The sequence below is a fragment of the Schistocerca serialis genome, chromosome 8 (genome assembly GCF_023864345.2).
Source record: "Schistocerca serialis cubense isolate TAMUIC-IGC-003099 chromosome 8, iqSchSeri2.2, whole genome shotgun sequence".
NCBI classification, from domain to species: Eukaryota; Metazoa; Arthropoda; class Insecta; order Orthoptera; family Acrididae; genus Schistocerca; species Schistocerca serialis.
The window spans coordinates 573,273,383-573,286,812 of NC_064645.1; the positions used below are offsets into that span (position 1 = coordinate 573,273,383).

Here is a 13,430-nt window from a genome sequence, read left to right on the forward strand (position 1 = left end):
GGAACCACACGTTTGTCTGGCCTCTCAACAGATACCCCTCCGTTGTGGTTGCAACTACGGTATGGTTATCTGTATTGCTGAGGCATGCAAGCCTCCCCACCAATGGCAAGGTCTATGGTTCTTGGGGGGAGGTATTAGGAGTAATAATCTCAAAAAATAAAGAAATTTCTACCCAAGAACAAAAATAACTTTTAATTGCAAATGTGGCAATGGTAATGAAATTCATCCTTTACATTTCATAATCCTTTAAAAGCCAGTAGTTTCTAACCCCCTGATACTTTTTCTTACAAATGTTATTTTATACAGTGTTATATGGATTAAGCTCAGTCGGCCAATAGTTACGATTGATGTCTTAGCAGGTGCAGCTTACAGTAATTGCAGAGCACAAATGAGAGAGATTAAGAAACAATATGTCTGATAGTAAATAAAATTACACAGATGCTTTTGTACGAAGATTAATTATTTCCACAAGCTGTGACATGGCTGTGAATAAAACAGTGATCCAGAAAATATAGAATAAATTTCTTTACTTCCCATCTGTGATCACTAAATTATTAGATCCTTAGACTACCAGTTTTAGTCAACAGTGGCCATCTTCAAATTTGCAGCAAAACGTAGGAAAAACAGAAATACTTTAAATGCATTGTCTACATCTTAAAACAATGAAAGAGGCCATAATCAAAAGTGTTACCAACATACATGTGGTAAACATTGCTTTAAATGTGACGAGGCATGTGTTTTAATAACATGCCGTAATATAATGGAGCCTTCATGGAGTCATCATAAGATAAAAATCAGCTTAGCGTTGTTGCACATATTTAAAATATGGTCTAAACTAGCCACAGGGAGATGGAGTCGTCATGTTAACAGTGTTGGTGTTTGTAACAAACTGCTGTACAGTAGCCACAAAATGTTTGTGTCATAAGCTCGTCAGATGTTGCTACTGTAGGCGTACATGTTTATGTCATAGATAAAGCCTATAATGAGTTTACCAGGTGTGTAAGTCATTACAGTAATTAATGCAATAAATTAAAAACACAACTAAAGTTAGATTTTTAAAGAGAAAATAATTCTGATGCACTCCTGTGGCAAATTTTAAATAAAAGTAGAATGACGTTCGTAAGAACAAGCTTATGGAGTTAACAGAATAATATAAAAATGATGAAATAAATAGGAAAATAAGCCAAATGGATGAAACCACACACTGTAGTAAGTAATCAGCATCCTGTGTTGCCATGACCGCCAGAATGCCACATAGGCGAGAAGTGGTCAGATTGACTTAACTGCCAGAAATCCCCTCATATCCTGCGACATGCCTTTCCAAGAAAAGAATGATAAAACACTGTACCACTCAATGTGACTGATTAATGAAATATATAAACAGAGAAGGGTCAAGAGAACATGAGTAATATGCTCAAAGTAAAGAAACAAAGTAAATATGTATAGATGTCTATACCAGGTAAAGGCAAAGGCAAGATATATTTGAGATAGACATTGAGTGATTAAAGTAGAACATTGTCAAACAAAGCAAAGTGTGCATTGGATACAAAATCGCTCTGCCCATTGAGCACTTTTGATGGCTCTTGTCCTTCCACTTTATAAATTTCAAGCTCTTTTAACAAGTTGAGAGCACGGCCTTTTTGCACCACATGGAGAATACACATACTATTCACAGTTTTCTCTGTAGTGTGACCAATTTCTGATAAGTGTAATCCCAAAGCAGTTTTGTTCCGTGGTTGTGAATGCACCTTAAACCTTGCATTAAGAGAGAGGCTGGTTTGGCCGGTATAATATTTGTCAAGTTGTGACAATGAATCCTGTATCTTCAGAACCATTAAATTTATCATACACCCTTTTCAGTTTGTGTTTTACTCTCAATTTCAGGGTGGTTTTAACTTGAAAGCCACATTTAATTTTAGATTTTCTGAAACACTTATTCATTTGCATGGACATTTTGACGTGAAATTTCATTGGAATGTTCTTCATTCGTTCCTTATTGGTTCTAGTTTCTGGATGAGTGTGCATTTACGTGCTGTTTGTTATTCATTTCTTTAGCTTATTGGAAGGGTGCATGACATTATTTTCAGAAAAAAATGCATTTTATTACTGTAATTTTTACACCTGGTAAGCCAACTACAGACTTTACCTATCACATAATTCTTTTTATTCATATCATACAGTTATATAATTGACATAACTGTGTACACTTACAGTAGTGGCATCTGATGAGCTTACGACACCACCATTGTGTTCCTACTGTACAGCAGTTTGCTATGAAAAGTAGTACTGTTAACAGCATGATTCTGCCTACATGTGGCCTACTTTAGACATATATTTCAAATATGTGCAGTGATGGTGTGTTTATCTTTTGACAATGCCACTATGGCTCCATTACATTAGGACATGTTTTTAAAACAGGTATGCCTTACCATTTTTGAAGTGCGTGTTTTCCGCATTTTTGTCAGTAATATTTCTCATTGTGACCTATTTTATTGTTTTAAGATTTGGACAATCTACTTGAAGTATTTGTTTCCCCCGCCCCCATGTTTTGCTGTAGAACTGAAGGTGGTCATGTCTGACTGAAACTCATTGTCTAAGGATGTAACAATTTTGTGATCACAGATGGTAATGAAAAAATTTATTCTACAATTAATTAGTTGTTAATCAAAGATAATGATGTAACCCTCAGTGATGATATCCTTTTTTTAAATTCGCAGCTATCATTTGTGTATGTTACACACCTGAAATCTGGCATTAGAGCAAAGCACTGGTAAGTTTTTGGCAGTGCCTCAAGGATATGCTGTCATCTGTTTCCATATGCTGTCATTACATGGAAAAGAGAAAATATGACTGTGTCAACATATGCTCGAACAGTTCATCTCCTAAATTTAAGGATTCTTATTTCACTACCAAAACTAAATCATTGATATTGATGTGCATATTTTTGACATTTGAGCAGTCATTAAGAAACAACAGAAAAAATTGACACAGGTAAAAAAAAAAAAAAAAGGTGGGGGGGGGGGGGGGGGGGAGTACTGGATATATTGACTGTAATCTTACAGGAAGACTCTGCCATTGTGACTGGTTAATTTCAAGATCATAGTGATAAACCTAGTTTTCATCACCAGTAACAACCTTTGGGAGAAAGTTTGGATCAACTTGAAGCTGCTGTTTCAGCTCAATATTCCTTCCGTTCACCTTCAAGCAGGTGTGGCAAAAACATCACTTCAATCCTTCTCATGTTGAAATATTGTTACAGAATAGATTCACATGTACAATAACTTATTCCTAATGCATGCAATGATTTGACTACAATGTTGCAGAATCGGATCCATTGTTGGCTAAACATTTTCTAGTGTGTTACCAGTGATGGCTGACCAGAACATTTGTCGTCATCAGTTGACATTTGCCCATTTTCAAATGTTTACACCAGTTGTAGGTTTGTGTCGGATCTAAAGTATTGTCTCCAAAAGCTTGCTTCACCATTTGGTGAGCAACACCTAAGCAAACTACACAGTTCACAGCTTTTTGCCCTACTAATTCAAGAAGAATGTATGGAGGAACACCTAGTGGTGTTTCAGGGTACTTGTAACATTAAATTTTGGGAGTGTTTGTATACCCATTCGTATAAGTGTGAATCTGTATGTGACGGTATATTCCAAGTTACTTTTGTAGAGAATTACATGTTAGTATGACCATAAATCTTACTGTCCCTTTTTCTTTTCAGAATGAATATGAACTCGGCCAATATCCACAGCAGTGTTGTGGATAGCTTGGTCACGTACGCTGATTATTTCTTCCCCGGAGGTAAGCTTTTTATTACTTTTGTTATTTAAAGGAATACATGAATAACAGTGTTGTGTGATATGTGAAGGTAAAAGTGATAGAAAAGTCAGTCTTGTTGTCAGAAATGCTCATCTTATGTGTAAACTTAAAACTGCTCACTTGATTATAGGGAAGCAATTCCAAAAGCAGCGTGGTTTAAAAGTTCCATTCACCTTAACTCCTCCTGCCTCAGCACTTTGGCCTTGTTGCAGTGTTACATATTAGAAGGGTGTGTACTTAAGGGAAAGCAGTGCTGTGAATAGAATCACTGTGATGCCAACTGCTGCTGCAGCGTTCAGTACAGTAACATGACCTTTGACTTGTGCAGTGCGAGTGCAAGGGATACTTGAGAAACTATGAGTTAGCCACAACAATAAGCTATGTCTTTGCTTAAAATTTAAAATTTGAATTTTTCATGAAACACTGTAGGAAATAGCATGGAATCCTAGCACTGCACAAACTCCTACTGTGTTCGAACAAATTTACTATGAGTTCTCATATAGTGCCAGTATGTATGGATATATAGACATTTATGCTGATTTTTTTATGTAAAGGTAACAGAAGATGAAAGTGTCCTCCAGAAAAATATTACTTGACTGATCCCAGTACAATATTTTGTTTGTTTATGGGATATGGTATTAATTTACCAAGTAGGTTGAAAATGAGCAGTTCAATCACTGTTCACATAGTAGAATAACAGGTAAAAAAGTTATCAGATTTTAATCAGTTTGAAAACGTGATGGCTATATTCAGATGAAACAGTCAAGAAAATTAATCAAGACTCAAATACTAAACAAACGAAACATATCGTAATAAAGTGATTGTAATTTTTATTGTAAGAATAAATTACAGCGGCAAGACCCATCCTGGTGATAGTACCATCGGATGTCATTAGATCGCATGACGAGCAGATGCTCGAGAATTGGATAGAATCATGATAGCTGTTTTTTGTTCATATTTTAGTTTTTGTTGCCCATGATCTGCACCCTAGAAGATATTTCAGTCCATATTTCACAGTTGTTTTTATTGTTTAAATCCTTTGTGCATTAAATAAACTAAGGTGGGTCATTCTGATAGTACCAATGAAAGTTAACTAGATTCCAGGTCAGTCAAGATCGAAGCCCACCTGTTTAGACAACATTTTAGGTTATTGCTGTTAAATTAAAACAATGAAGAAAGTACATATACAGTTACTACACAGCTGGCACAGATAGTGAGTTACATGGAAGATTAACATGTAAAACCAAGAACGTGGTTCTAAAGATGTACGTAGGGTTAAATAAATAAATAAAAATAGCAGATGCACTAATGAAATGTGAAGAATGGACATTTTCCTGTATGAAACACATGAGTAAATGACCCTGTACTATATTTGTGAATAGCTGCCTCTATCTTTTCATGTAGAACTTAGAGTTGCTCACCATCCTTGAAGGCTCTCCTTCATGATGGGGCTATGCAACATGGTGTGTAAGTGAGTAAATGATGATTATCGCAGGAACAATTTTGCAGTTTGATACTACTCTCATAGTGCTATGAAAGGCTACCGGGACATCCTGCTTCAAATGTTGAAAAATCCTGACGACTGCCTGACTATGAAAGATAATGCTTTTCCATTTATATTGAGAGTGTTGTGAAGTGTAGATCATAAGAGTACCAAAGACATCATAAGAATGTGAGTTAAAATATTTATGAAATGCTATATCTCTAGCTGGTAGTGGGAACTGTTTATTTTAAATTATGTTTGCAGCTGAATCCATATCTAATAGGGAACAGCAAAATTGGTCGATTGAGGGGGCAAGTAAGAAAGAACTTCCTGTCCACATTTTTTGCATGCACTGCCACCCTGTACCCCCATTTTCATTCTATTTCTAATTCTCAGATGCTGTACTTTATGCATTGTATCAGTGTCCTACCACCACAATTCTGCCTTTAAATGAACAAACAAGTATTATATTTTTGATCTGTGTTAAAGTATTTATAGTATTCGCCTAATAAAAGTGGGATTACAAATAAGGCTACATTCAAAATCTCCTTGAAACAATTCTTGCTGTCACAGTTCATATTAAATATTTGGATTATAACACTGCATTCTTTTTACGTTAAAAGACATGCATGCTAGCTAATGCACAGATGATACATCTGCTTTCACAGTTAAACTTTTATCTTTTTCACAGTGGGTATCACAGATGTAAATGTATTCAGGGTGTATACGCCCTGGGACAACCGGGGAAACCTGGAATTTTTTTCAGCCAGGAAAAACCCAAGAATTTTTTAGAGTTATTGGAATTTTTCATTGTTTTAATTGTGAACAAAGTTTTTGTAATTTTGACTTTTAAGAATTGATACTCTCACAAAGAATTTTGCTTCGGCGTGCTACTGCAGAATAATACTGCAGCAGTGAAACATAAACAAGAGAAAAACACCAGTATAAAACTTAAGGGGCAAAGAAAATGCTCCATTTACAACAACAAAACACAATGTGCACATAAACATCCATCAACAGCAAAATATGTCAAAGGCCTTAGAACAAAGATTTGTTTGAGCAGTTACCAGCTGTCTCATGCACAAGCGCAGAACTGAAGTCATGTACAAGCAATGCCTTCTCCCACTTCTCACTACTTCAAGTGTGGCTGGTAGATGTATAAGCGGTAGCTGCAAGCAGCCTGATGCTATCTGAAAAAAAATTTCTGGTGCACCCAAGCTGCCAGATTGGCTTAAGTGCAGAGCAGAGTAGTAGTGGGGAGTAGCCTACATGTGATTACTTTTCATGATTTTGCTGTTCTCTTTTCAATTACAGCTCTCATACCAAATGAAATCACAATGGATTTCTGTGGCTAATATTTATCAAATAAATTAAAATACATTCCCATAATTACGGAAAACTCAATTTTCTGGTTTTATTTCCACATTATCGGCAATCAAAAATTGTTTTGTAGAACAATGAAGTTACTTTTGTCAGTTTGCTAAAGAAATTTGGCTTTTATTAATATTTTCTGCAGAGATGGTCAATTTATTTGAAATGAAGTGTTTCATTCCACACTATTAGCTAGTTTCAACTGTTCGCTAAATTTAAAGTGCATGTTTTCATCTTCTGGCACATGTGACATTATGCCGTATTGAAGAACCAAACATGAAATAATAACAGTAATGATACTCCAAGAAAACTGGCTTCTCGAAAACCACATTGAAAAGCATTAGCAGAATTTTATAAAGCTGCCTTCTGTGAAACACAATATTTTATGATCAATACCAGAGAAGGAAAGTTGCTACTCACCATATAGCAGAGATACTGAGTTGCGATAAACACAACAAAAAGATTCATGCAATTATAGCTTTTGGCCATTAAGGCCTTTGTCAACAGTAGACACACACAAACACACACACACACACACACACACACACACACAACTTCCACACACATCTGCAGTCTCAGAGAGCTGAAACTACACTGCGAGTGGCAGCACCAGTGGGAGTGGCGACTGGGTGGGGGTAAGGAAGAGGCTGGGGCAGGGAGGGGGAGGGGTAGTATGATGGGAGTGGCAGACAGTGAAGTGCTGCAGTTTAGATTGAGGGCAGGAGAGAGGGTGCGGGGGGGGGGGGGGGGGGGGAGTAAGTAGCGGAAAGGAGAGAAATTAAAAGACTGGATGTGGCTGTGAAATGACGGCTGTGTAGTGCTGCAATGGGAACAGGGAGGGGGCTGGATGGGTGTGGACAGTGACTAACGAAGATTGAGGCCAGGAGGATTACGAAAGTGTAGGTTGTATTGCAGGGAAAGTTGCCACCTGCGCAGTTCAGAAAAGCTGGTGTTGGTGGGAAGGGTCCATATGGCACAGGCTGTGAAGCAGTCATTGAGATGAGGGATATCATGTCTGGCAGCATGTTCAGCAACAGGGTGGTCCACTTGTTTTTTGGCCACAATTTTTCAGTGGCCGTTCATGTGGACAGACAGCTTGTTGGTTGTCATGCCTATTTCTCTCCTTTCCGCTACTTACCTCCTCCCCCATCCGCACCTTCTCTCCTGCCCTTCAGCTAAACTGCAACACTTCACTGTCCGACACTCCCACCGTACTATCCCTCCCTCCCTCTCCCCGCCCCGCCTCCTCCTTACCCCCACCCAGTCACCGCTCCCATCATGCACTGGTGCTGCTGCTCACAGTGTAGTTTCAGCTCTGTGAGACTGCAGACGTGTGTGCAAGTTGCGTTTGTGTGTGTGTGTGTGTGTGTGTGTGTGTGTGTGTGTACTGCTTACAAAGGCCTTAATGGTCGAAAGTTATAATTGTGTGAGTCTTTTTGTTGTGCCCATCGCGACTCAGCATCTCCGCTGTATGGTGAGTAGCAACTTTCCTTCTCTGGTATTGTTACATTCCATCCTGGATTTTCCATTGTTTGATTTAATATTTTTTGGTCACAAGACATGTTTCAACATGTATCTGGTACCTCCTCTTGGATTGACGTTATTACTTAATTTGTGTTGTTTATGTCTTAAAATTACAGAACATCATTCTTCAGTAATTTACAGGCTGGTATCATTGCAACTCCCCACAAGGCCTTGTAATTACTCCTGGAGTAGAAAATACACTGCCATTTATACAGTTTTTTGGCTTCGTATGTAACCTTATTAATTTTCATACAGTGTGAAAGAGTCATGAAAAGCTTATTGTTCTTAGTTCTGGTGTATACAAACAACTTTTTTTTTAAATTTTTGCAATAAATTTGTATTCCTTCTTATTAGCTTTTTTCAGTGCTTTGTGGATGTAAACTTGATCGGAAATACTACAGGACAGTATTGCAGAGTATGAATTTAAAAAAAAAATTAGGTTACTTAGAGTATAGAGTCTAGTTTTGAAACAAATGTTGTGCCAAGGACTGCTTGCTAATTTTGCTTTCCTTATGTAGACAGGATATGATAAAACTATTGCTGTAAGTACAGTAACTTCATATGTCCCCTCCGAGCAATATGCCGCAGTGCTGCACATGGTCGCATGGTACCCCTCTTCAAATGAAAATCCAAACAGAAATGCTATGAAAGGTGTACGAGCAGAGCAAACACCCATCACGGGCTACCTGTGTCATCGTAGCTGCGCATGCCCAGTAATGCCTGCCTTCTGGTCCTCTGTGAAAACTGCTTGAACAAACCTACCTATAACCGGTCGTGGGAAAATATTGTGTATTGTGGATTGAGAAGCGTCACTTCCAAAGTGAGTTTCCTTCTGCACAAGATGACTAATGTTCTATGTGTGAGGACCAGCTGCTTAGAAAACTTTGAGGCCCAGAAGACCAGACATTTATGTCACCATTTAAAATTTTACTGGCACATTTGTGTTTGATATATCTTAAAAGATATGACCAATATTATAAGTGAAAGCTTAGTTTTTCTTGTAGATGTACTATAAGTATATTAATTTAAATGATTAACTAAGAAGTTTGTTTGTTTGAGCTACTTGAGTTATGTTGGTATTGGCTGATGACATCAAGTGTCCTTTGCTCTGAATATCTGCTGTAATTTGCTGGTGAGATAATGTGACAGGAGCTATAAATGGTTGACAGAAGTGCATTACAATCTCCATTTCAGTGTTTTGGAAACTAATGTGCTATTTCAATGTTTTTGGAAACTAATGTGCTGTGTTTGGTGGAATTCATGTTTATACTTTTGTACTTTGCAAATATGCATTGTACGTGTTGCTGCTCATCAAAGATATTTCCAAATTGCATTATTTTTTTTGGGGGGGGGGGGGGGGGTTTCGTTTCCTAAATTACCATGAAGATCTACATCAGTGTATAAAACTATTACCATTCTGTGCATTGATAATTTTTATAGTTCTTAAGGAAAGCATACTTTCACTTAACATGGAGACAGTTTCACCTGGTAAAATGTTTATTTTCACCCAGGAAAAAAACGCGTTTTTAACCGGGAAATCCGGGAAAAATCCTGGGTTTTTTTCCCTCTTGTCTGCTTATACACCCTATTATTAAATGAATGCAGCATTTTCCCATTTGGAAGCAGTTTAATTAAATGTAGTCTGAGCAGAAAAATTCTGTATTCATTTGTTAAAATTTTACTTTTTGGCTGTCTTGTTCTCCGAATGAAGGTAATGCACCTAATGTACTTACCCAACGAATGCTGGCTCAAATTACTGATTCCATCTCTTTTTCAAGCATGGCATACTATACGTCTGTTTAAATAAAAAGTAAGTTTAATACATAATTTGAGGTGCTAATTTTTGGGTTTTACACTAGTGTTAACCAGTTATGCAAAATCAGGAAATGAGAGCTTATTTCCTGAACAGAGTAAAAAAAAAAAAAAAAAAAAAAAAAAAAAAAAAAAAAAAAAAAAAAAAAAAAAAAAAAAATTGGTGCCAAAACACCAAGATTAAACTTCTGAAACAGAAAATAACATTTAAAGAATTGACATAACTGAAATAACCCATTCCAGTACACAAAATATTTAGTACATAATATGACTACCCACAGTGCATGAATGTACAAATTCCAAACTCTGTTAATGGAGACAGGCGCACATTCTGAAAATTTCACAAAAGTTGGGCGGAAGAAAAGCTGAGTAAATAAAAGCAAAGATGGAAGCCCTCAGGCAAATGATATTTTATCTAACACTCACCAACCTTTGCTCTCAAACAATAGTGTCATACAAGTAGCATTCATAGCTCCATTTCTATTTTTTTAGGTATTGTGTTTGGTATTGTTATGTAGTCAGAGAGACTGTTAATGCATATTTTGTCAAATTGTGACGAAATTTAAGATGGAATTATATAAACAGTTAAGCATCATTAACTCTACATATCAGTCTTAAACTCAATATGAAGTCCAAAATGCGTGTCCTCTTTCGCCTGCACTCAAAATTGACGAACTTGCCAGCACAGACTGTGTTCTCCTGATAATTCTTACACCATGAATCAGTAAATTCTGATTAGTGTAGAGGAAAGTGACAGCAGAGAGGGAAACAGATTTTAAAGGCTTTCCCGACTGTGAATAACTACGAAATGTAGCTGAAAATTCAGTATCGGAACAGTTAATTGAAGAAATGATATTACTCTTTCTAGAATTCTTCTGGCTGCCTGGCTTCTGAAAGCCATCTAACAATTTTCTGTTGTGGCACTGTTTATGCATTATAAAACAATCAGATGAATAACATTCTTCTGAAAATTCACTAAATCATTAACAGTCCTTCTTCCCACACTATATTTCCTGATTAACTTTTCATCACAGGTTTCTAGTCTCTTTGTGTCTGTTCATATTCCTGTTCTTTTAAAGTACTACCCTACATGCCATTACTGTTACAATTTGCAGTGCCAGTATGGTTTCATCTCTTCTGCAACTCCCTTTTCATCGCAAAGAAATTTATATCTGGCTACCTTTATTTGACATAATATGCGTTGGATATGAGCCAATAAAAACCTCAAAACAAGAAAACTGCACAGAACTGACAAAATGCAGGGAAAATTACATCTCTGTATGGATGGTCGCTGCAGTAAAAATGACGCTGAAACAGATGTATGCATTTAATAGTGAGTTGATGTAGACTTCTCATGAGGAGTTGCATTAGGAGGGAGCAATGAGGGGGTGGAAAACTGACATTCTTCTCCTAGCCACCAGTTTGGTTGCTCCTGAGTATAGTGGATGGACATGCTATTCATTCTCTTACTGTTTCAAAGAAGGGCCCAATAATTAAAGGGTGATTCAAAAGTCCCTTGACAGTTTGGGGAAACACATTTTTATCACAAAATGGAAGTTGCAGCTTCATTACAAGCACATGGAGGGACATGTCAATACGTTTCAGTGTAGTGACCCTGCAAATCTGTGCACAGCAGCCATCTATCTTACGTGCACAAAACACTGGTGCCAATATTCCTTTTGTTATTGTCCCTGCTGAATCGGTTATTTACTCTATCAACTTGTTTACCCTTTTAATCTTTAGCTGGTACAGATTTAACTTTATAAAACCTCAATCAAAAAAATCCAAGGGCATCATGTCACGAGAGTGGGCAGCCGATAGTCTGAAGTGATATGCGAGCAATTCCTCTACAAGAAAATATTTCCTCCAAGTAACCCTGAATGATGATTGCAAAGTGCAGAGGTGTGCCATCTTGTTGGAAAACAACAGTCTTTTATCCTATCCTTTTCCAGTTGTGGTTCCAGGTACTGTTGAAGCACATTTGGGTAAACTGTTCCTATTTTGTCTTTTCGACTAACATGAAAGGTCTGTCTGTATACCTTTGTTTTGGTCACTCCCATCCACACATTCCCTTTAAGTGTGTCATATCCCCAATCCTGGACTATATTTGGCTGTTTATCCAACCAAATGTGACAGTTGTGCCTATTCACCTTGCCACACATGTGAAATGTGAATTCATCACTGAACAGAGTGTTTTCCATTTGGTGTTCATCCTCAGTTGCTTGTAGCAGGTCTGCACACATCGTAACACCAGCAGCAGTGTCTTCAGCGTCATGGTGATGCATAGTCTGGATGTGGTATGCATGGTTATTAAACGTGAATCTCAGCGTCTGCCACACAGTCGCTTGGAAGACATTTAGGTCCTTACCGAGCTGTCATGTTGAGGCATTTGGACTCCAGTTGATAGCAAGCTGTATGGCATCTATGGTCTCTGGTGATGTTGCTGGGTCCCAGAATGTACTCCATCAGCAACACTCCCTAGTCTTTTGGACTTCCCTGATAGCTTGCCTCGGTGGACCAGGCTTTCTGAACTTCGCAAACCTATAGTGTTCGAACAGAGCATTAGTAGTTAGCTGCTTGATACAGACATGTCAATTAAATATCTATGTGTAATGTTGCAAATCAGTATGAAATGGAATATAGTTCACCAGTAAAGGAGAACACATACAGAACACTACTGTGAACCATTGTTGAGTAGTGGTCATGTGTTTGAGATCTGCACAAGGTCATATTGAAGGAAGACACCACAACAATTCAGAGGTGGACTGCTAGATTTGTTACTGGTGGGTTTGATCAGCGTGCAGATATTACAGAGATGCTTTGGGAACTCAAATGGGAATCCCTGGAGGGAAGCATTCTTTTCAAGGAGTACTATTGAGAAAATTAAGAGAACTGGCATTTGAGGCTGACTGCAGAACAATTCTACTACTGCCAATGTACATTTCACGCAAGGACTTCGAGGATTAGATTAGAGAGATTAGGGCCTTTTCGGAAACACAGAGACAGTTGTTTTTCCCTTACTCTGTTTTTGAGTGGAACAGGAATGGAAATGACTGTAGTGGTACAAGGTACCCTCTGTCACACACCATATGGTGGCTTGCGGAGCATGGATGTAGATGTAGTTGTATGCAAAACACACCAGTGACAAGGCACAGTCAGTAACTTCACCGCACAACAGCAGTTGTAATGTTACCAACAATAGTGCCATTTAAGTGGAGTTACTAAACACAATTTTCCATAATTCCTTCACCAAAGAAGATGTTAATATTCCAGAATTTGAATCAAGAACATCTGCCAACATGGGTTATTTAGAAATAGATACCCTGAAAGCAATTCAAGTCACTCAGTAAAGGCAAGTTTTTCATGTATACCAGTGCTGATGAAATAGCTCCATTTTAGCTGCCCTATAGAGACT

General features: G+C 37.7%; 1 protein-coding gene across 6 annotated transcripts in view; it reads left to right on the forward strand.

Annotated features, from left to right (window-relative positions):
• Positions 1-13,430, forward strand: part of LOC126416453 (rho GTPase-activating protein 44-like) — a 343,310-nt gene that overhangs the window by 259,827 nt on the left and 70,053 nt on the right. For all 6 annotated transcript variants that reach the window (XR_007575461.1, XM_050084185.1, XM_050084183.1 and 3 more), the window contains exon 11: positions 3,728-3,807. Coding sequence is in view for 5 of the 6 variants with exons in the window: in XM_050084185.1 (XP_049940142.1) it covers positions 3,728-3,807 (80 nt within the window). In the remaining variant the exon portion in view is untranslated. The remainder of the gene's footprint in view (positions 1-3,727; positions 3,808-13,430) is intronic.